Source organism: Euprymna scolopes, chromosome 33 (assembly GCF_053919585.1).
Source record: "Euprymna scolopes isolate OS-2025 chromosome 33, ASM5391958v1, whole genome shotgun sequence".
In the NCBI taxonomy this organism is placed as follows: domain Eukaryota; kingdom Metazoa; phylum Mollusca; class Cephalopoda; order Sepiida; family Sepiolidae; genus Euprymna; species Euprymna scolopes.
The window spans coordinates 49,170,840-49,195,292 of record NC_136514.1 but is presented as its reverse complement, the minus strand read 5'-3'; the positions used below and the strand labels follow the sequence as shown (position 1 = coordinate 49,195,292).

Here is a 24,453-nt window from a genome sequence, read left to right as displayed (position 1 = left end):
TGTATGTCTGCCTTAAACTTTCAACAGAGGCAATGGATTTTCACAATATCAGTATCATTTTGAAGTTCGACGTCTCAGACAACAAATATCGAAAAATTGGCCAAAAACATTAATTCCTTCACCCTCGACTGGGCACTTTTCTACAAGGAGAGGGTCACTTTTTTTACCGATATTTTCAAAAGTCATCTACTCTTTTCGATTGACTAGCCTTAATTTTGACAAACGTCACTTCCAGTTTAGCAATGGATGCAGCGGCAAAGAAAACACGTTTTTTTTTTTTTTTTGGGGGGGGGGGGTCACATTCTTTTTCTCCTTCACGGTACGGGTTCAAACCTGCCTGCCTACTAGCACTCTTTTTTTTTTTTTGCTCAATACACACCTCCAAACACTCGGACACCCAGGATAGTCATTATATATGTAACATGTGAGAAAATATTGTTTTCGTGCCAAACTAATATCTTCAATCACTAGTTTTAGCATTTGGTTTGGTGGTTTTATAGTGGATTTTATCGTTTTGTTCTCTGCCCAGCAGAATATGAATGAGTTTTGCTATGTGAGAGGGAAAAAGGGTTACAGTATTAATGTTTGGTACAGTTTGAGTTGGGAAACCAGTCAGGAAGTAGGGAAGATAAGAGAAAGGGGAAATAGAAAAAGAAAGATGGGAGGGGGGGGGGGGGGTGCAGAACATAATTAAGTTTTGCAAAAGGAAGTAGATAAACAAAACGCATCAATGTTAGGTGCGTTTCGTCTCAGGAAGCCAATATCTTCAGACAGCCTGATCTGGTAGCACCAGAATTTGTTAATGAAAACAATTTCTGAAAACAATTAGTCTTGCTAAATGGCAAAGATTTTCAGTTTTCAGAAAAGATTTATCTCCCTTTTGTTACGATGTGAGGTCTCCAGTCTTGGGGGGGGGGTTAATGTGTCATGTAGTTCAGGCTATGGAAAGTACACACAGTGGTTCATAGTATTATAGTAGTTTGTGTGCTGAAATGTGGTCTACAGCTTTACTTTGTATATAATTTGAAATCAGAAAAACAGTTTAATACAGAATCTTACATTTTAGGAGTTCAAACTTGCCCAGAATCCTCTGTAAGAAACTCGAAATGCATTTTGCAAAATATCAACAGTAAAGTTGTCATATATCGAGGTGGCCTTGGGGAGAACAAAGAATCTAAGTTGTCAATGTTTTCAAAGTATTAACTCAAAAGCGGGGAGCTGCAGCCATTATAACCTAACTGTGCTCGCTCACTCTTTCTCTCTGCTTATTCAGTTTTACATAGTGCATCAGAAAAGGAACCATATCTTTTTCTTACAACTGAATAGGCAGAGAGAGGGAGAGAGAGCAGCTAGGTTAGCAAGGACACATACAAACTGAGAATTTAAGAACACCCCGGCTATGTTAGACTAGGATCGAGATAAGCTTTACTTCATCGTAGCAAATAAGCCTAAGATGGTTCAGGATGAAGCTTAGATATTTTTTTTTTTTGCTGTTTCTCCATGTTAAGACTAGTGGATTTTTGACTGTGACATTACTGTCAAAATACGTAGCTCTTGCTTGAATTCTAATTGTAAAACTTCCACACTATCAATTTTTAACCTTAGGTGGAAATTTATCATTCTAACATTAAGTTTACACATATTGAATCCACATGATATTACACCAGGCAAATATTAGTAAGCGCAAGATAACCTGAAATCATTAGATGCATGTGTACTTACTTCAGAGATGGCAAGTGTCATTTCCCAGACTTGACAAGAAATGGTTCCTTCCTAAAAAAGAAAACAAAAACAAAATAGAATTAAAGAAAAAAAAAACTTATTTTTATAATTTCATAAAACATATTTCTTATAAAATTTCAACAAAAAAACTTTAATTTTTTATTTTTTAACAAAAAGTGCAAATAAAGACTAATTGTGTTATTTTTATCTGTTCTAAAATTGAATAAAGTCATCCTTCTTACAACAAATATATTTTCAAATATTGTACTGGTATTTTATTTTCTTCAATTTATTCATCCAGAAGAAGTCTTACAATAAAGACGAAACATTGATAGACATAACCTGGTTTGTTCCTTTTTCATCTCTATCTTGTCGAAATACTATTTCGATTATTCTCATCATTTTTATCTTTTTATAATTTTGTTAATTTTATTGTATACTTTTCAATAATGTCCTTTTCTTATATTTGAATTCAATAAATCGTTTCAAAACAGAAATACTAAAGAACAATAAAAGTGAAGGAACTGATTTGCCTTGTACATTAGCTGACTATGATAAGAATTTCTAGCCGCTATTATCATAACTAGGGCTAGGACAACAGCATATTCTTTTCATTGTTTTGACTCTCCTGTGTGTATCCGTTGATATCTTATATGCTTTTATATAAAGTAATGTAGTTCTTGGATGATTAACTGTGTCTTACTGTGTCTGATATATACTCGAGAGCTAAAACAATGGAAAGAATATTCTGCTGTCATAGCCATAATCATAACTGCATATTTAAACTTTGAATTATGTCCCCCTGGACATTGACCTTAATGTAAGCTGAAAATGACGGAAGAGACATTTCACTGTTAACGTGTGTAGGGGGGGGGGGGGATACTTAATAAATTTTTCTTTTTTTTTTTAATCTAACATGCAAGTACAGAATAAAATTTTTGTGTCTTTTTTTTTTAATTTATTTTTATAAACTTTTTAATAATTGGGGTAAAATTGAATAAGTGCCCAGAAAGCTCACAATGACATGATAAACTGACCTCACTGCAGGATCTGGTACTTTCCACCTGTCTACCTTTCTTGACACTTGAAACCTTATAGCACAATTCATCGAGTCCATGAATAAACCTTGGCGTGTACCTCAAGATCTGCAGCACACTGTTCAGAAAACAGGTGTTATCTAGAAGGGGGGAAAAAAAGAGACAAAAATAAACAAGGTTTTACGTTGCGAGTGAAACAATCACATTTGCAAATGATTTTTCCAACTAGAAATAATAAAACGCTTATCTTTTGGTAATTGTATTTCTTTCTCCAACAATCTTCCAAAGCTTATTACCGAGTTAAAAAATATCTATTCAACTTTTTTTAATAAAACAAGCAAAAACAAATTATTTAAACAATAAAAGCTTTAATAGAATACACTTTGTTTTTTTTAACGAAGGCTTCTTAAAAACATCTGAAGAAGAATGTTTATACAAATCTCATCATTAAATTTGGTGCATATTTAGAATTGCACTTATTAAAAAAAAAAAATACAGAAAAACTTATGTACATACTTGTCATGAAACTAAGATGTCATATTCCAAAAATCATACAGGTTTGGCTAGTAACTTTTCTATTTGGTTAGTAAACAAAAATATTTAGTTGTCAAAGGCCAGCTAAAGATAAATTTGTCCATAGAGCCCTGATAAACAATATGACCCGACTCCTACACGTCATCAGGATTTTCCACACAAACCACAGAAAGCTTAGGTTTACACCAACATGCCTTTTATCAGATACAAATGTAGGTGCTTGTTCATATTGGTGATCTTTTAAATGAAGGCATTTCAAGTGAAAACATTACATACTTATGCGTTATGTCGAAATTAGTATAAATTCCAAAAATTACAAAAAAAATGATCCGACAGAAAATGCGTAAGATATAGGTTAAAAAAAAAAAAAAAAAGCTACAATTACATTCTGAAATCCATTGATTCAAAACTAGCGGATCCTTAATTTGTCAATTTAAGTCGAAGGTTATCTCTTGAAATACACTTGAAACCTTATAGCACAATTCATCGAGTCCCTGAATAAATCTTGGCATGTACCTCCAAGATCTGCAGCACACTATTCAGAAAACACGTGTTATCTAGGATGGGGGAGGGGGGGGACAAAAATAAACAAAGCTTTACGTTGTGAGTGAAACAATCGCATCTGCGAATGATTTAAATCACACAATATTTCCACGATAAAACTTGATAAATTCTATTTTTAGTTGTGATCATTTTTTGTAATTTTTAGAGTTTATACTAATTTCACCATGACACATTAAGTAGGTAATAATGTTTTCACCTGAAATGTGTTAGTTTAAAAAGATCACCAGTCTACACAAGCACCTTATATTTTCTTATAATTGTTTTTCTATGGATTCATTTTCCATAATTTTTGGGCGTCATAATTTCGACATGCCATGCAAGTACTTCCTAATGTTTTCACCTGGATTGCATTGGTTTGATCACGAATGTAAACAAGCACCTGAATGTTCTACGGCACTAAACAAGAGGGAGAAATGAATGATTATGGTATATGGATCATAAAAGCCCATTCATCCACAGATACTGTTGTCCAACTCAGAGCCAGTCACCGAGTAGTCAAACGAATGGCCTTCAAAAAGTTCAAATCTCAACAAAAGAATTTGACCATTTTTGTGTCCATCATTATATCTACTTGAATTATACGAGAGGCCAAGATATAAAATCCTTTAAAAAAAATTCGGGGTTTGTATTACTGTACACATAGATTCGAAAAAGTTGTCAAAAAACAAATATATAATAAATAAATGTTATCAAAGGCAAGATAAGTTACTTTTCTACCAAACTGGATATATTTTTCGTGTTTTTATTCAATGTAACATATTTATTCAGCTCGAAAAACATAGTGTTTACCGATGTATTCGAAAATTCAAGATGGCGTCTCACACCCTCTTTAACACGGTAAGTATGGAAAAAGGTGTTATAAATAAAAAACTATACAAAATACTATTAAAAACCCGCCGAATATATGTCAACCTATGTCACGGTAACATATATTGAGCGATTTTCTAACAGTATTTTATCAGGTTTTTTATTTATATCATCTTATCCCACACTTACCGTGTTAAAGAGAGAATAAGACGCCATCTTGAATGTTCCAATACATCGGTAAACACTGTATGGTTTTCGAGCTGAATAAACATGTTACATTGAATAAAAACACCAAAAATATATCCAGTTTGGTAGAAAAGTAACTTATCTTGCCTTTGATAACATTTATTTGTTATATATTTGTTTTTTGACAACTTTTTCGAATCTATGTGTACAGTAATACAAACCCGAAATCTGTTGTAGGAAGCTTATAACAATATGCAAGGCTTTACGTTGCAAGTGAAACAATCACATATGTGAGTAATTTTTCTAAGTGCCAACTAGAAATAATAAAACGCAGCGGAAGCGTGCTGGGCCGCCAAAGCTTTTCCGGAAAATCTGTTCTGTTACTATTTTACTCATATCATGTTTAATGTTTGTGCAAAATTTTTTAAAAATTCCAAGACGTAGTTATTGAAAAAAGTGCGGACAAACGAACGGACAAGGGTGAATTTACAGGTCCATTCTCCTTTTGTCGGGAGGATTAAAAGAAAAAGAAAAAAAAAAAAAAAGGTGTAGGATGTTATTCTTCTGGTCATATAGGTAACATTTGTCTATAGGCATCTAGATAAAATATTCTGCTTACTTCATCCTCATTGCCATCAATAAGATTATCTTGATACATATTCAACAAATGATGGATGGTTTCATTGTTTTAAGACATATTTTGAAGGAAGAGAAGCAAAAAAGTAACCTTTTTAACCCCATTACGTCGAGAGATCAGCAAGTTCATGACATAAGGTGAATTAGATTCTGGTCAAACTTGGGAATTCTTTTCCTGCTCTGTTTTCCCTCTCATAAATGCAGACATTTAAAGTGTATTGTGAACAAGCATCTTGCTGCACAACTTCCCACCTTAGGATGCCTTGATAAATTTGACTTAATTCATAGTAGCCCCTTACGTCTCAGCATGCCTTGTAGGCGAATAGAAAAATAGAAAATCAAAAATAACCATACATGAAAGAAGCTGTACTCACGAAGCGTTAATTACTTTCATTTTTAAATCTAAATATATTTCAAATGATTAAAATGTTAACGATAAAAAACAATTACATCCTATTAAGATATTTTTTAAAAATATATATTTATAATTTGCACGATTGAAAGATGTATTTAGGTAATAAATTATTATTTTAGTCACGTAAATCAATTTGAGTTGAAAGAACACACTCAAGTCGGATTATTTTGTTCTCACTAACGATGAAGACGTTCACTCTTCACATAAGCAGCAGTTCTTTCTTCTTTTTCCACCAACAAAATACACACAAAAGACATGGCATTCAAAACAAAAGTCTCTCAGGCAAACATTCCCAAGTTCGACAAGATACACCTGCAGAAAGTCAGACGTTACATCTACTGAAATATAGTGCGTATAACACTCAAAATGAGAATAGTAGTCTGAACAATCCAAATAAACAAATAAAATTTGGGTTTGGGATACTTAGTATTACACACCAAAATGTGCCCCCCTCCACACACACACACCACCGTCTACATGCATTTCTTTCACTGTAAATAAAGATTATATTTTGAAACAATAACTTGTGTTTCCTTCCATAATGATTCAACTGTTTTAAAAAGAAGTTTTGGAAAAAAATCTATTTTCGATTTTATAGGCATGTTACATGACTTCAAATCAATTCAATATAGATTTATATATCTATATAGTTTTATTTTTATTTTTTTTTTACTTATTGGATAATAAAACTGGTTTATGTCTTAAAAAACAGCTATTAAATGTGGAATTATATAATGTCCTTAGATTAGTAAGGAAAAAAAAAAAAAACATTATACTTACCCAAGTTTTCCAAAGCTGCGACAATTGGCATAGATTCATAAACATCATCGGAATTTATACTAATGACATCATTCTCAAAGCCAGTGTCATTATCTTTGCCTCGTAATGAATCTCTGAGAAAAAAAAAAAAGTAGAAAAAAAAGTTAAAATCCTAATCCAATACATAAGTGTTTGAAGTCGAGAAGTTTGGATAGGGTTAAGCTTTAAAAAGATTTTTAAAATAAAATCTCCATAGCACTAGTGGTGTAGACCATCAACACACATTAACAGCGATATATTTTGGGGATTGCTCAAATCTTAAAAGATAAGATATAAAAACTAATAATAATTGTACATGTATTTTTTTTGGGGGGGGGGGGCAGCTTCAGTTTACATCAGAAGGGAGTTATTTTTTAGTTATTTTATTTTAAGCTAATCCAAAGTCACATTTTGATAGCACTACAGGTAATATTATTATTTTAAAACTTTAAATAGTTGTTTCACAACATTTCGGCCAACTATTCCTCTGGCCTTCGTCAGGTGGTAACGACGGAAAGGAACTTCGAATCTCCTAACTGCATTCCATAGTAGTTGTCGTCTCACCACGTTTTGGCCAAGTAAGCCTTCGGCCGGCTTTGGGTAGGATTGAAACCGCTATCTTCAAACAATTCTCACCTGGAACCATAGAGATTCAACGCCTATCAACTGCACCACGGGCCCCAAAGGGCGATCAAGGTCGAATCTTTTGGTTATAAATTTATGTTTATTATTTGATCTTCCATGGTCGGGTCCGCACCGAATGGTGTATATATATATATATATATATATATATATATATAAAAATAATAATATAAAACTTTAAAGTTTGCATAGTTCAACAAAGAGGACACAGACTAATATTATCAGTTGATTATTTTGTACGCTACACTTGCTAGGTGTTTTTTTTTGTTGAGTTGTTTTCACTACAAAAAAAAAAAAAAAAAGTAACTGTATAATTATTATTAGTTTTTATATTTTACCTTTTAAGATTTGAGCAATCCTCAAAATATATTGCTGTTAGTGTGTGTTGATGTTCTACATCAATAGTGTTATGGAATCCATGACATGAATAGAGCGATTAATGTGATACTGAGTTGAACGCAACATGTTTGTGCCAGGAAGTGCAAAGGGGTCAATAAAGGTTGCCAATGACATAGATCAAACTCAGTACTTCTGTTGACAGAGCGTGCATCTGCGTTGCAAGAGGTCAGGGAGTGTATTTTGGATGCGAGCAGTTAACGGGAATTACAGCCCCCACACATACACCCTGATATAAATAGAAACGTACATGGGGATTATCAGTCAGTCAGTCGAGAGTTGGGTATTAGGTAAAACAACACCATGAGGATCGTTGGTGGTGGAAATTGGAGGAGTTCATTTATTTTAGCGGATGGCTCATCAAGAACCTGTTCATGTTGGACTTTAAAACAACCATGTTATAGTCAGTTGGGAAGTAGCTCCGCAGAATTGTGTTTAACAGTTCTGGAGAAAAAAAAACTTTGTTCATAGAATTTTCGTTTACTTCTTGGCACAAATATAGATTAAAATTGCTGAGTGGTTGTAGCTAGTCGAGTGTTTGCCGTGAATTCCTTAGAGGACAGAAACCATAGAATGAAGCTCAGTGAACATCTGCCATGAAAATGATAATGCAGAGATAAATTCGCAAAGTTTTTTGTATGAGAAAGAGGTAGTAAGGAGGAGAAAAGGACAATGACCACTATATTTCGAAGTTGGTTTTGTACCCTGTTGAGGTAGGACGTAAGCGTGACAGACGACAACAACGTTATTTCAAACAAAAGATTAGCAGAAACTAAAAAGGGTTCTTAAACAGATATTTGAGCGAGTCTAAAATAAGTTGCGTCCAATAAATATGCGTGTTTAGCAAGGGGATTGCCCCTTCTAACTAAAATGATCAACTAAAATGTTTGTTTTGTTTTTTTTACATAATTGTGACAGACCAACAAATCTACAACAGGCAGACAGAAATGTTACCATGGAAATTAGCTTGTATTTAATAAAATTCACACTCCTTTCCACAACCCAACCATATTGGGTATAAATAAACTTCAGTCTTTGCTTAACTTGGAGACGGTTTCAACCATGAAACTGTCTTGTGCTTTGGTTTCGATTCTATCTGATGGCACTCAAATCAAATATATTTTTTACTGGTAATCTCCAAAAATACTGTTAGGACTTACAACATGGCCGCCAGAAGAGTCACGTAATCCGGTTGATCCAAAACATGAATCGTGCAAATGGAAAACGCAGCCTTGAAGGCAAACTTTGACAAACAATCACAATTTGTTTGTATTTAATTTTTTGTTGATATAATGTTGTTATAAAAATAGGCAAACTTTGAGAAACAATCTTAGGTTGTTTTTAGTTAAAACAGTGTTTATAAAAAGTATTTTATTCAGAACAAACAAGTGGTCAACTAGGTGTATCAGAATTTTAGGCGGAATTTTTGACACCCCCAACAAAAAACTGTGAATAAAATATATAAAACTCGTAATTTCTGTTTTTAAAGTGGGTTGTCAATTTTCTTTATGAAATATACTTCCAAAATAAACTATTACAGTCGTTTAAAACATAATAGAAGTATTATTTTTTATTTTTTAAAAACAATGTTTACAAAATGTCTACGCACGTTCGTAGACATTTTGTAAACATTTAAAAAACAAACAAACTGTGATTGTTTCTCAACAAAAAATTAAATGACCGTTCTAAATAAATTATTTATTATTATGATATTGAAAAACTGTTTTTGTACTTAATTATTATGCTTGTTTGTCAAAGTTTGCTTTAAATTTGCGTTTTCCGGTTTCGTAATACGGCGATTCATGTTTTGGATCAACCGGATCACGTGACTCTTCTGGCGGCCATGTTGTAAGCCCTAACGGTATTTTTGGAGATTACCTTTTTACTTTTGAAATCATGACCATATAATTGGTACAATATAATATGAAATAACTGACTATATTAAAGTTTCTTCTATGAGAAAGAGGTAGCAGGGAGGAGAAAAGGATACTGCCCACCAGATTTTGAAGTCTGTTTTATACCCTGTCCAGGCAGAAAAGGATTCTGAGCAGCTCCTTCCCAGATGTGGCAACATTACTCCATCTTAGGACATATTTGGCTCTTATACCGGTAGAGGGTTGGACCAGGAGTGCAATACCTTCTGGAGTGATAGAATGATCCAACCAGCAACCTTGGAAACAGATTTGATGCAAGTCTTTATTTCAGATCTGGAGTGAAGGTCAGTCCCAGAAGCTTGTCAAAGTAGGGTACTTCCGCAAGACGAGAATCATTCATTTCAATTGGGATCAGGTATTCCTGGTTCCAGTGACAAAGACAAAAAAAAAATGCAAGGGCCAACCACTAGCTCCATAACTGTCTTCAATTCAGGTCTCAATTTGACTGCCTCTGTGCTTATTCCAGCTAACAGTATGATTGGGCTACCAACTTGCAGATAATTCCTCTTCAAAGCATCAGGGAACGTGACTAAACCAACAAAGTTTCCGTTCCAGAAGAGTCTTTGTGATGCTGGTGGTCTTGCATCTTACATGGATGGTTAGGTTTGAGATTTGGTCAGAGAGACGTGTGCAAGGCAGTACATGTCAAAGACTGATGCAAAAATGTGTATCGCATTTTTTGCTGGTGCATGTGTATGTTGCAATGATAGATGCTTGACCAGAGGAAAAGGAGAATGCAGAAAACTGTAAATATCTCTGATCAGCAAGACACCCAAAAGGATATTCTTTGTCTGAAAAATAAGTATTTCAGTGAATGGGATCGGATCGCCTTTGTGAGAAAAATAATATCCAGAGTTATTTGCACATAAGCCCCAGGGATGGAGGCAGTCTTAGATATTATCTTCAGTAGATGTCTGGAACAGTTAACTCCGGGGAAAACAAACAGTGACCACTAATAAAGGGCCAGAACCAGTCAAAGGTGATGAGATTTCAGGAGAATAGAAAGAGAGGCTGTTATAGCCAGCCACCTCCTCTGAAATTGGGGCGTGGAACATTTGAAGAGCAGGCAGTTGGTTTTCCAGAGAGTGGTCAGGCAGGTGGTTTTTTAAAAATAATAAAAATTATTGTTAATCAATTGGACGCGTGTTCTTTTGCATTCACTTTTTTTTTGCGGATTGTTATCCTCATCTTCATAGTTGTTGTTTCACGTTTTGGCCAAGTCATCCTCTGGCCTTCTCCAGGTGATTAATCGCGGCAGGGCAGGAATGCTGAGTCTTGTAACTATATTCACAGTAACCACTGCCTTCGATAGTTGCTGTTGTCTTACCACGTTTTTGGCCAAGTAAGCCTCTGGCCGACTTTGGGTAGGATTGAAACCGCTATCTTCAGACAATGCTCACCTGGAACCATAGAAGGCTAGAGGATGAGTTGGCCAGAACATGATGAAACAACAACAACTATGAAGATAACAGTAAAAAAAAAAAAGAGTGAATACAATAATTACTCAACTCAAAAGATTCTAATAAAAATAAGTGTTCTTTTGTTTAGGATGGAGAACTTTTGATAGATTTTCATTGGAGAATTGATAGGCTGCCTTAGGCCAGAACAACATGTAGGGAACGATCACAGATGATAAATACACGTGTATGTTCACATCGTGAACAGGTGGCCAACGCATTTAAACAGTCAAGTAATTACATGTAAATATACGCATGTTCCAAAATAAATAAACATGGTAAACAAAAATTAAAACTGTTTGAATTCACAACAACAACAATAGACGTAAGGACTCAACAACAGGTTATTTGTTTATTTATCTTTTACCTACTAGTCAGAGAGAGGTGACGGTGATCAAGTGGTTAACGGCACAGACTGGCAAGCTGGTTGTTCCAAGTTCAAATCCAGCTCGTACCACAAGAATAATTTTCACTTAGGATGTCAGCAATCTTCACATGCTCCCTCCCATAAATACCCAATGTCTTTCTAGAAAGAATTCTTAATAGAAAAATATCGGGGAAACCAATGCTAACAATAGAATCTTCGGATTCACACAATACGATGATGACAGAGTCAGAGTCCGAGTATTTCACCTTACTATACAAAAAGCCCGTATTTAACCCGATGGATCGAACAGTAAATTTTATAGAGTACAATTTATAAACTTACGTTTTCTTCGGAGTTTCAGTCTGTTGGGACGCTAAAGTCGCAACTGGTGTAGAAGTCGTCGAGGTTGTCGTCAAAACAGAAGATGTCGCCGGAGTTGTGATGTCAACAGACGAGGAGGAGGAGGTTGGAGTGGTGGTTGTCGTGGCAGCATTTATATTATTGAAGGCAGCAAAGGAATTTGTAGAATCTGGTGTACACGAGACATTTGGGGTTAGCGACGAATTGGAAACGGGACTCAACGCAGTTGAAGAAACACTGGAGCTCCTTAGTGATGAATCAGAAATAGACTCGCGCTTCTTTAGGGACAAGCGAGCCCGCTTTTTCACAGGACTTTCAAGACCTTTCATTTTAGATCTGGAAGTAAAAATAAAATGTGTACATCAAAGAGAAAAACGGGGGGGGGGATCTAGGGTCAGTTAAAGATAAAGTTGACCTTAAATTTACTTTTGGCAGCCTTATAACTCTTGCTTCTATTATTTTATCCTTTAATCCTCACATTTCATGAGCAATGTTTCCGATAAAAGGTGGAAGAATTGTTTTCTAGGCCTGAATCTATCCATTTAATACTTGTTGGCTAGTTCGGGATCTTGAAATATATAAGTATTGGGATGATTAACCGTAATCGGGGATTGTATAAATCGCAACTTTGAGGGTACCAGAATAAGTATTGAAAAAATTTGTGCCTATTTTCCAATGCCAAAAACGATTCTTTTAATTTTAATTTGATTTTTACTAGTAAAACTAAAATCTATAGTTCAACCCCTAACAAGAGTATTTTTACGTTTGAGAAAATATCTGCACATTTAACATGTGCTTTTACATTAATCGGAGGGAAAAATAACCATTATATAGTTAAATATTTAGAGATTTATAAAGAATCGGAACCAGTAATTGTATCAGAACCAGGAATTTAGTACAAAATCGGGAAAAATATTGGAATCTTCTCATCGCTAATATATATATATTACTATTTACTTGCCTCCCCACAAAAGCAGAATTAGACACAAGGTCGGTTTTTAATGTGGGGAAAATCCATCTCAAAAAAAAAAAAAAAAAAGGGGGGGGGGTACTCTGGATAGAAACAAAAGAATTGTCTCAATCATGAAGGATTTCTCCGCCACTGACTGGAGACAGAAAAGGTGAAGCTTAGTATAAGAACAGATACACCATGATTGTGGCCTGAAGGCTAAGATACACACTAGCAGGTAAACCCAATGTTGCCCGGGATTGAATGCGGACCAACAAATGTTTCCCATACAATACCTTCCATACTGTCAAAATTGGTAAAATTGCACATTTTTCAATCAAATACATTAATTGTCCAGAGCTCTATGAACAAACTTATCTTTAATTGACCTTTGATGACTAAATATTTTTGTTTACTAGCCAAATAGAAAATTATAGCCAAACCCACATGATTTTTAGAATATGACATTCTAGTTCTGTGACGAGTACGTACATCATAAAGATTTTTCTGTGTTTTCTTTTAATAAGTGTAATTCTAAATAAACAACAAATTTTATGTTGGAACTTGGATGTATAGACATTCTAATTTCTTCAGATATTTTTTAAACAGCCTTTGTTAAAAAAAAAAAAAAAAAAAAAATTTCTATTAAACTTTTATTGTTTAAATAATTTAACTTTGTTCGTTTTATATAAACAAAAAAAAAAAAAAAGTTGAAAAGATATTTTTCATTCAGTAATGAGCTTTGGAAGATTGTCAGTAAAAGAAATACAATTGCCAAAAGATAAGCATTTCATTATTTCTAGTCGCCACTTTGAAAAATCACTTGCAATGTAAAACCCTGTTATCTGTTCTAGTTCGGGATCCACTGCAATGAACTGAGAGGAAACTTCATATGCCTTCCCATAGTGACTTACATGTACATAACATATGGTCGTCTTCATTGCACTGTAGAGAAGCTTCTGTTGATTTTATAAAATTATTTTTTACATAATGACTTAAATTAACATTTCAAAGTCAAAAGTCAATGCACTTCTGTCTTATCAAAGAATATAGTGTTGATTTTATACACTGGGCTTTTCTGCTTGTGCAGTGATAAAACTTCACAAATACATACAAATGAGTTAGGCTTTATAAGGTGTTAACTTTGTTCACCATCGGTCTGTTCTTTCTCCAATAAGATTTTTCGATTATCAGTTTTCCATGCTAATCAGAGACATTCTGATACAAACCCTATTTAAGAACACTTCCAGACTAAAGTATATTTGTGTTAAATTTCATAAAAAAATTGGCCAGCCATTTTGGAGTCCATAGGGAATGAATTACACATGACAAAGTGCTTTGTGTGTGTGTATAAGAAGAAGAACAGAGATGTAAAGTAAAAATTTACAAATAGTTTTTATTATCCGGCAGAATACTCCAAAGCTGGTAGCTTGGTGCTCCTTAATCCGTGGAGTTTCAAAGAATGCAAATTCTTCTCGTCAGAGGAAAAACTGTTAGCAAAATAATCCAAAAGTCACGCTAAAAAAATTGCTATATCGGACGAAACAGAAAGTTTTGATTTGTAGTCACAAAATTTAAAAAAAAAACATGATATAAATATGGAAAATAGCTCATGCAGACAGTTCATACAGAGTTCAACATTAAAATAAAATTGCTTGGGATTAAATAACAATATTTATATTTGATTTCGGAATTTGCTTTTTCCTTGATTAGTAAATTCCCCCCTCCCAAAGCTTTTCTGCATGTGTATATATATATATATATATATATATATATATATATATATATATATATATATATTATATATAGTGGTTTCATGCATTGTCTAGTGTAATTTCCATAAAAAAAAATTGTTAAATAAAATACATTGTCAATAATTTGAAGGGGAAGAGTACTTTTTTTAACGTACAAAAAAGACTAGCATAATCATCATCCTATTCAATTTAACAACCATTTTAAAAGCTGGCATGTATTGAATGGCTTTTATAAATTTTCAAATTAATTTATTTTGCCCAGGTTTTTATCCCTCTTTCTTTCAAGTCCATCTTTATTACTTCCTCTCATGTCTTTCTGGGTTTTGTGTCAACTAAGCATCCGACATAAATTGTTCTTTATCTACTAACACAGAAACACTCATCCATTCTTTTAACGTGGCCATACGATCAAAAACCCCTGTTTTGCATGCATCTCTCTATACTCTTCAAGGTACTTTTGCACTTTACGCACTGGATTTCCATGATGTTGGTTCAGGCTCGACCAGCAGTTGCCAGAATATGCCGAGCATTGATCAAATTTAAAAAACTAGGAAACAAAAAGTAAATATTTATCAGATTAATTACAATAATGTTTTTTTTTTTTTTTTTTTTTTTTTTTTAAATGGAAAAACAAATTAAAATACTACCTACTGGAAGTTTCAAAATAAATATTTTTTAAAACTTTTTTTGTTTTAAATAAAATAGAAACATTGTTATTTTTTTTTATGGTTAGGGTTGGATTGATTAAATTTGTGCATGATTAAAAACTAAATATTTTTCTTCCAATTTATTAAAAGTCGTCTGTTCTAAATTTTTATCGGTTAAGCATGCTTTTATTGCCTTTTCATTGGCTGATCAATTTGATCAGTACTCTGCATATTCTACCAGCTTATGTCAGCTGCCGGTCAAGCCCGAGCCAACATTTACAGAAATCCAGTGTGCAAAGTGCAAAAATACCGTTTAAATTGAATTTCCCTGTGGTCATTAGGTCTAAGCCTGACTTTAAGTAGCATTACAAGTTGATTTTCTTTTTTCGCTAATTGTTATTTTATCAACTTGAGTGACAAGAGCAGGATAAAAACCGAAACTTGTTGGAATTTTACAACTTCCATTAGTGATTCACAAGTTATAAGAATTTAAACCGCCAAAATTTGTGTTTTACATGAAGATTTTTCCTTTTAAAAAGTGGGACAACGAAATTTGGTAATTCCTCCACCATTCACTTATTTTTAAAATTATTCTCATAAAACTTAATGCTCTTATGAAAGATGATGTGCTCTTTCTGATTATGCAGTCACATTTAATGAATTACTTGATCTTTAAGATGTGTAAACTTCAAAGTTTTTTAAAACTGCCACATGAATGAGAGTCTATTCATAAACATTCATTATATTATTCACTTTGTTGAAGATAAAAAAAACATGACTTCTTTAAAGACATAATTACATCAGTTCTTGTATATGGTAAGCAACACCTGGAATTTTACCAAAAGATTTAAAATATGACAACTAATAAGCAAAAAGAATAAAAGAGTTGTTTAAAAAAAAAAAAATTTTTAAATAAAAAAACTTGATTAGAACAGATAAAATGCAATTTTGAGAAATTCTCCATGGAAGATTTAACCAAAAATAAATAAGCTGAAATATATAAAGTCTAAGATTCAGGATAATTCAGCTCTAAGCATCCATTAGAATATGTTACAGTATGAAAAAAAAATATAGGATTTTTATGACTACTATAAACGGACAATGTCAAGTTATTTTAATTGGTAGCTTGTTATCACAAGAAATACGGAACCCGCATTCAAGAGGGGTCAAGTAGTCTAAAGAGTAGATTAAGTGGCTTTAAATGTTTTGGTAAGGTTTCTTTAGGAGAAGTAATCAAAGACAAGAGACCAAAGGAATTGCAATGGGCATTGAAGAAGAATATAACTTTATAAAGGCTAGTCAGAGGGGATTTCCAAGAAATAAGTGATGATAATTGTCCCGGGGGGGGGGGGGAGTTATTCAGTTCTTAATGACACCATCTGTGGGTGGGGGTCTATTTTGCTGTGATTAATTTTTTCAATTATCAAATTAGAAGAGAGACAAACCTTTCATTTAAAAGGAAATTTAAATTTATAGACGGCAATACAGTGCAGAGGTGTAACGGATAAACCCAAACTGAAATAAAGCAAGATAACGGTGGAACAAGCTTTGCCGATTTACCTTTATACGTATGATATAAATATTATTTTACATGTATTATGTTCTTACTTGTGTCAGCATGGTCAGAAGGAAGATCCGTATTGTAATATTTCGGGAAATCTTTCATCTATCATCAGCATTATCTTCAGTTCAACATCTGTTTACAAAATGGTGGGCATTTCCATATATAGCAAAAATTTGGGGATTGATATATAATCCACAAAAACAAACCCTAAAAGAATAATGGTTCCTATTCTACCACTACTTCAATCTACAATAACGTCGTTGAAAGTAGAACACATGCATATATTACAATAGTTGCCAATATAATAACCCTCTGCAAGGCTCTATGGACAAATTTATTTTTAGTTGACCTTTGACAACTAAATATTTTCGTTTACTAGCCAAACCTACATGATTTTTAGAATATGACATCTTTGTTCTGTGACAAGTATGTACATCATAAATATTTTTTTGTATTTTTTTTTTTTAATAAGTGTAATTCTAAATATACAACAAATTTTATGTTGATACTTGAAGGTATAAACATTCTAATTTCTTCAGATATTTTTTAAACAGCCATCGTTAAAAAAGACTATATTGTTCTATTAAACTTTTACTGTTTAAATTCAACTTTTTTCGTTTTATTAAAAAAAAAAAAAAAAAAGGTTGAAAAGATATTTTCACACACAGGGCTCTACATTGCGAGTGAAATAGTTGCATTTACGAGTGATTTTAAAAGTGGCGATTAGAAATAATGAAACACTGATCTTTTGGCGATTGTTTTTTTTTCACTAAAAATCTTCCAGCTTCTTTTTTAATATATAAAACGAACAAAGTTAAATTATTTAAACAATAAAAGTTTAATAAAACAAAACACTTTTTTATTATTAACGAAGGCTGTTAAAAATATATCTGAAGAAATTAGAATGTTCATACCTTCAAGCATCCACATAAAATTTGTTGTATATTTAGAATCACACTTGTTAAAAAAATACGCAAAAAAAATCTTTATAATGTACATACTTGTCACAGATCGAACATGTCATATTCTAAAAATCATGTAGGTTTGGCTAGTAAACGAAAATATTTAGTTGTCAAAGGTCAACTAAAGATAAGTTTTTTCATAGAGCCCTGACTGAGTAGTGAGCTTTGGAAGATTGTCAGTGAAAGAAATGCAATCGCCAAAAGATAAGCGTTTTATTATTTCTAGTCGCCACTTTGAAAAATCACTCGCAAATGCGACTGTTTCACTCGCAATGTAAAGCCCTGCTCTGTCAAATCATCATTACCATTATATTTGGTTTACCTAGTAAGTGATTGTCATCCAGCATATGAAGATGAGAACAGTAGTCCGAAGAATCCAAATAATATGAAGAAATGATGGGTTCTATAATTGGGAATTCGTGTTGGGGCCATATAACCTTTAGTGCGACTCAACCTAAAATCTAATACAGTGAAAGTGATATTAGAAACTAAATTAAATCAGGCAGTAGAGACGAAACAGCATCGTCGTTACTATAGTTAAGGCTGAACTGAATTGAAAACAAATAGAATCAGGAAATCTTGATTAGGTCTAGGTTGTTAAAAAATGCTCCATGAATAGTTTAAAGTCACAATCTTTCAATCTGTCCAAATCTAATCAGAGATATCTACTTTAAACTTTCTTTACTTTTCAGCATAAGTTTAGAGTGAATCCAATTCTTCAAATTTTTTTTTTTTTTTTCAAAGTCAACAGACTTTACACTACCTTTGTTTTTAAGTAAAAATAACACTTTAAAATAAGTTAAACACAAAAAAAAACTTATCTATATAAGCAGAAGAGTAACTTAGTTTGCCTTTGGTAACATTTATTTGTTGTATATTTACTTCTTTACTGCTTTTTTTTTTATTGTTGTTGTTGTTGGCTATTGTAAATAATGCTTCCCCATAAAAAAATAAAAATGAAAACAAAAAAAAGGGAGGGGGCACTAGTAGTAGCGCTTTTGAACCAGACAAAACAGACTTTTGTCAATGTCAACAGAGAATTACATAACAAAATCCCTTATATTTTTCATTCTTTCTTCTGTTAGAAATCATTGACACGATTTAATCAATTTAAAATTTAACTTGTCTGGCTTATTCTCCTCGTGATTGGATAGACACTTCTGCATCTTTTGGCTGTTCATATAAACAGTTGGAAAAGGCTGAAAATCTTGTCTGGTTTTTGAACCAGACAAGTACCAAAAAGTCACCTAAACTTTACATTTACCTGTGGTGATAATTTTACATTAAATTTATATGAGAAAATGATCCAACGCTAAAATATTTATATTATATACAGGGTGGGCCAAAATAGGGGTCCTATATATATACATATATATATAAATGATTATATTTAAAGATAGGACCCTTATTTTGGCCCACCCTGTACTAGCAACAAGACCCGACATTGCCCAGTATTGAATGCTCAAGAAATGTTGAGCCCCACCATATTTTATCATCAAAATCAGTGAAATTACCCACTTTTCAATCAAATCGCTCGATTACCTCCTCTAATTGGCGACCCACCATGGTGCAACTGGAGGAAGCTTCACATGCCTCCCCTCAGTGACTTAGTTCACAATAGATTGTAATTGCACTGTAGAGAACCTAATGTTGATTTTATAAAATTATTTTATATAATGGCTTGAATTAAAGTTTAAAATGCAAAAGTCAAGTATTATGGTTCCATTGTGCTCTAAACAGAAACATTCATTTCAAACGCACCCGTCATATCAAAGAACCTACTGTTGATTCTATGTGCTAGCCCTTTCTACTTGTGATGATAATGGCTTGAATTAAAGTCTAAAATACAAAAGTCAAGTATTATGGTTCAGTTGTGCTCTAAACAGAAACACTCATTCTTCCTTCTGCGGAAATAAAACTTCTCAAATGCATTTGTAATGTTAAGATCTATAAGGCGTTAACTTAAGTCAAAAAAAAAAAAAAAAAATTGCTTATTCCGTCTTTCATCAGGTTTTCCCCATCATTGATACTTATTTAAAACATACCAATGTAAAACCTATCTAAGAACACAGCCAGGCATATAAAGTACATTTGTGTGAAATCTAAAAAAAAAAAAAAAAAAAAGAGCCCAACCACTTAGTAGTCCATAGGGAACAAACGCATATACAAAGTTCCTTTTATATAATTCTCTAGTAATTTTATAGACAAAAAAAAAAATTGTAAAAAAAATGCCACAAGAAATGATAGGTAATACCCAAAAAGCATGGAAAATTTAGCTTGCAATGACAATTATTAGAATAAGTAGTAACATTATTTCAAAAGGATTATTATTATTATTATTATAATTATTATTATTGCTGCTGTTTTGTTTTATTTTCTTTCAGTTGCGCTTTTTTTTTCAATTTTAATAATTTCACAAGTAATTACTACAGAAAAAAAAAAACTATGAATTCATGTGTAAATACTTTTAAAAAATACTATTTCATTTGTGTTTTATACCTTAAATTTTGACTAATTTCACAATTGTGATAGTAAAATACATTACCTCCCTTTGATCAATAAGTTTAATTTCCGAAAAAATATGTATAAAGTGAGTTTTAATATCTTAAATTTCTGGGACAAACTCCATATACCTCCGCCCCTCCTCACACATTTAATTATACATGAATTTATAGTTTTTTTGGTTTTAATAATTACACATGAGATTATTTAGTATTAAAAAAAAAAAAAAGCACAACCAAAAGAAAATAAGACTGATTTCTTTTATTAATTATAACACTTTAAATTTAATTTGTGAATTTATTCAAAACTAGCATTTCAGCCTGGCGTTGCCCGGCTATTTGGAGGAGTATCTTTAGCAAAAAAAAAAAAAGTGGTAGTAGGAAGGCAAGCTCAAACCCATTCCGCGAAGGAGGAAAAGAATGGGAAAAAAACGTAACGTCTTTGCTGTTACGACCACCGCCAAACCAGAAGTGACGTAGGTTTAAATTAAGGCTAGACAATCGAAAAGAGGGGATGACTTTCGACAATATCGGCTAAAAAAGCAACCACTCCCTGTAGAAAAGTGCCCACTTCAAGGTGAAGAAATTAATGTTTTTAGCCAATTTTTCAATATTCGTCGTCTGAAAGGTCGAGCTTAAAAACGATACTGATCTTGTAAAATTAGGTCACCTCTGTCGAAAGTTTTAGGCAGACATGCAAACATACATACATACATTTATATATTGGTAGCTCAAATTTTCGACTCAAACCGATTAAAAAGCTCGCCCTATCTCTAAATACGCTTTATATAAAATTTCAAATGTTTAGACCAGAAATTGTCTGAGTAATTTGGTAGAGACTGCAGAGGTCAAATTTTTTTTAACTATGACCCCTTAACATTTATTGTTTTGGGCTCAAATCAAGTTATTAAGTTAGATCCATGTCTAAGAAACCTATATCTAAAATTTCAATTGTTTCGACCCAAAATTGTCGGAGGAGTTTGGTAGAGTTCTGAAAGGTCAAATTGTTGAACTTCAACCCCTTAGCCAAATTTCTGGCCAAAACCCGATTACAAAGATTTTCCCAAATCTCCATACCCTGTATATCAAATTTCGAGTCTGTAGACTGAAAATTGACAGAGTTATTGTGTCGGGAAATGTACACAGACAGACACACACACACACTTTTATAGATATATAGATTATAACAATAAGAAATGTTTGTATTCAAAATTGAGAATTGAATTTATTTTATTTACTATTTAAACTGCATTTCATTTGTCAGTTCTGGTTCGCATTTTTGATTTCTAGTCTTCTTACACTGTCAACAGGAAAACGAGGCTATAAACAGGGAGACAAAAGGCCCATCATTTTTTTCTTACAGGGCTCTACATTGCGAGTGAAGCAGTCGCACTTGCGACTGATTTTTCAAAGTGGCGACTAGAAATAATGAAACGCTTATCTTTTGGCGATTGTATTTCTTTCACTGACAATCTTCCAAAGCTCACCGATGAGTGCAAAAATCTTTTGAACCTTTTTTTTTATTTAAAAGTTTAATAGAACAATATGCTCTTAACGAAGGCTTTTTAAAAAAATATCTGAAGAAATCAGAATGTTTATACCTTCAAGTATCAACATAAAATTTGTTGTAGATTTAGAATTTACACTTATTAAAAAATATACAGAAAAATCTTTATTGATGTACATGTCTTACAATTACTTGAATGTTTTGTTTGAGAAAAATTACAATATCGCATTTTACAATTTCTTTCTGTTTGTTATTAATGTTATAAAACTTTGTTACAAGGTGCCTTCAATAACAAAGTTTTATAACATCAATAACAAACAGAAAGAAATTGTAAAATGCAATGATATTGTAATTTTTCTCAAAAAATTCAAGCAATTGTAAGACAGGTCTCTATGGACAAGTTTATTTTTAGTTGACCTTTGACAACTAAATATTTTTGTTTACTAGCCAAACCACATGATTTTTAGAATATGACATCTTTGTTCCGTGACGAGTATGTACATCAATAAAGATTTTTCTGTATATTTTTTAATAAGTGTAAATTCTAAATTTCCAACAAATTTTATGTTGATACTTGAAGGTATAAACATTCTAATTTCTTCAGATATTTTTTTAAAAAGCCTTCGTTAAGAGCATATTGTTCTATTAAACTTTTAAATAAGTTAACTTTGTTTTATTAAATAAAAAAAAGGTTCAAAAGATTTTTGCACTCATCAGTGAGCTTTGGAAGATTGTCAGTGAAAGAAATACAATCGCCAAAAGATAAGCGTTTCATTATTTCTAGTCGCCACTATGAAAAATCAGTCGCAAGTGCGACTGCTTCACTCGCAATGTAGAGCCCTGTAAGAAAAAAATGATGGGCCTTTTGTCTCCCTGTTTATAGCCTCGTTTTCCTGTTGACAGTGTAAGAAGACTAGAAATCAAAAATGCGAACCAGAATAGACAAATGAAATGCAGTTAAAATAGTAAATAAAATAAATTCAATTCTCAATTTTGAATACAAACATTTCTTATTGTTATAATCTATATATCTATAAAAGTGTGTGTGTCTGTCTCTCTACATTTCCCGACACAATAACTCTGTCAATTTTCAGTCTACAGACTCGAAATACAGGGTATGGAGATTTGGAAAAATCTTTGTAATCTGGTTTTCGGCCAGAAATTTGGCTGTTAAGAGGTTAAAGTTCAACAATTTGACCTTTCAGAACTCTACCAAACTCCTCCGACAATTTTGGGTCGAAAAAATTGAAATTTTAGATATAGGTTCCTTGGACATGGATCTAACTTAATAACTTGGTTTGAGCCCAAAACAATAAATGTTAAGGGGTCATAATAGGGGTCAAAGTTTGTTTTTTTTAAATTGACTGCTGCGGTCTCTACCAAATTACTCAGACAATTTCTGGTCTAAACATTTGAAGTTTTATATAAAAGGTATTCAGAGATAGGGCAAACTTTTTAATCGGTTTGAGTCGAAAATTTGAGCTACTAAGATATAAATGTATGTATGTGTGCCTAAAACTTTCGACAGAGGTGACGGATTTTCACAAGATCAGTATCGTTTTTAAGCTCGACCCTTCAGGCGACAAATATCAAAAAAAATGGCTAAAAACATTAATTTCTTCACCTTGAAGTGGGCACTTTTCTACAGGAAGCGGTCGCTTTTCGCCGATATTGTCGAAAGTCATCCTCTCTTTTCGATTGTCTAGCCTTAATTTAAACCTACATCAGTTCCGGTTTGACGGCGGTCATTACAGCAAAGACGTCACGTTTTTTTCCTTCTTCGCAGTATGGGTTCGAGCCTGCCTTCCTGCTACCACTTTTTTTTTTTTTGCTCAACATACACCTCCAGACACTCGGGCAATGCCGGGCTGAAATGCTAGTATATATATATATATATATATATATATATATATATAGATAGATAGATAGATAGATATAATTGAAAATATTTTTTATTTTAATAACAATTCTCACAAAATGTAATATATTTTTCTTGTATGCATGATGGTGTAAGCATCAGCGCCAGAAATTTTTTTTTTATAATACTAAAAAAAAAATTTTCATTGAAATCGAGGATCACTAAAAAAATAATTTTAAAAACTAGTATTATTTTCAATCATGACTGATTTTAGACAAATACAGATGGGGAAATTCTAAATAAAATTAAAAAAATGAATAAAAAGGAAACAGAATTTGCATACTACTCACTGTATTCTCTTTATTAATAAATTGTTTTTGTTTATTTTTTCAATGAATAAATTGTCAGTGTAATCAGTAATTTGATTTTTTTTTCACACTTAAATGCACTTTTACCTTAATTGTTCATTACAACATGTTTGAGAATAAATCGAGTCATCTTGTAAAAAAGTAAATAAATATTCTAATTAAACACCCACTTCTTTTTTTATTACAACAAATATGATTACCTAAATTAATCAATATTTTTTTATAATCTTTAAAAATACAAAAATTAAGGTATAATCTTTCAATTCCTCAATAAATTTTAAAATAAAATTGACTTTCTGACATTTTCAGCTTCCATAGAACTTTTGCGTGACACCTTTTCACTTGTTTTGATTATGCAAAGCTGGATCAGTTAAACTCTAGCTTTTGGCAGAAAATAGTTTAATTAAAACTATTTTCTGTACAAACAAGGTGGTTTTTTTTTTTGTTTTTTTGGTAAAATTTTCCGTCCTACCCTAGAAGATGAAAAT

The 24,453-nt window shown here is 32.5% G+C and overlaps 1 protein-coding gene across 1 annotated transcript in view; it reads right to left on the bottom strand.

The window, feature by feature from the left end:
* The window catches only part of LOC145258215 (ubiquitin carboxyl-terminal hydrolase 1-like), a 72,567-nt gene that overhangs the window by 35,654 nt on the left and 12,460 nt on the right, over positions 1-24,453 (bottom strand). Inside the window, exons 2-5 of the mRNA XM_080116157.1 lie at positions 11,838-12,191; positions 6,682-6,794; positions 2,760-2,899; positions 1,723-1,773 (exon numbers count right to left, since the gene is read on the bottom strand). Of these exons, the coding sequence (XP_079972283.1) occupies positions 1,723-1,773; positions 2,760-2,899; positions 6,682-6,794; positions 11,838-12,184 (651 nt within the window). The 5' untranslated portion in view covers positions 12,185-12,191. The remainder of the gene's footprint in view (positions 1-1,722; positions 1,774-2,759; positions 2,900-6,681; positions 6,795-11,837; positions 12,192-24,453) is intronic.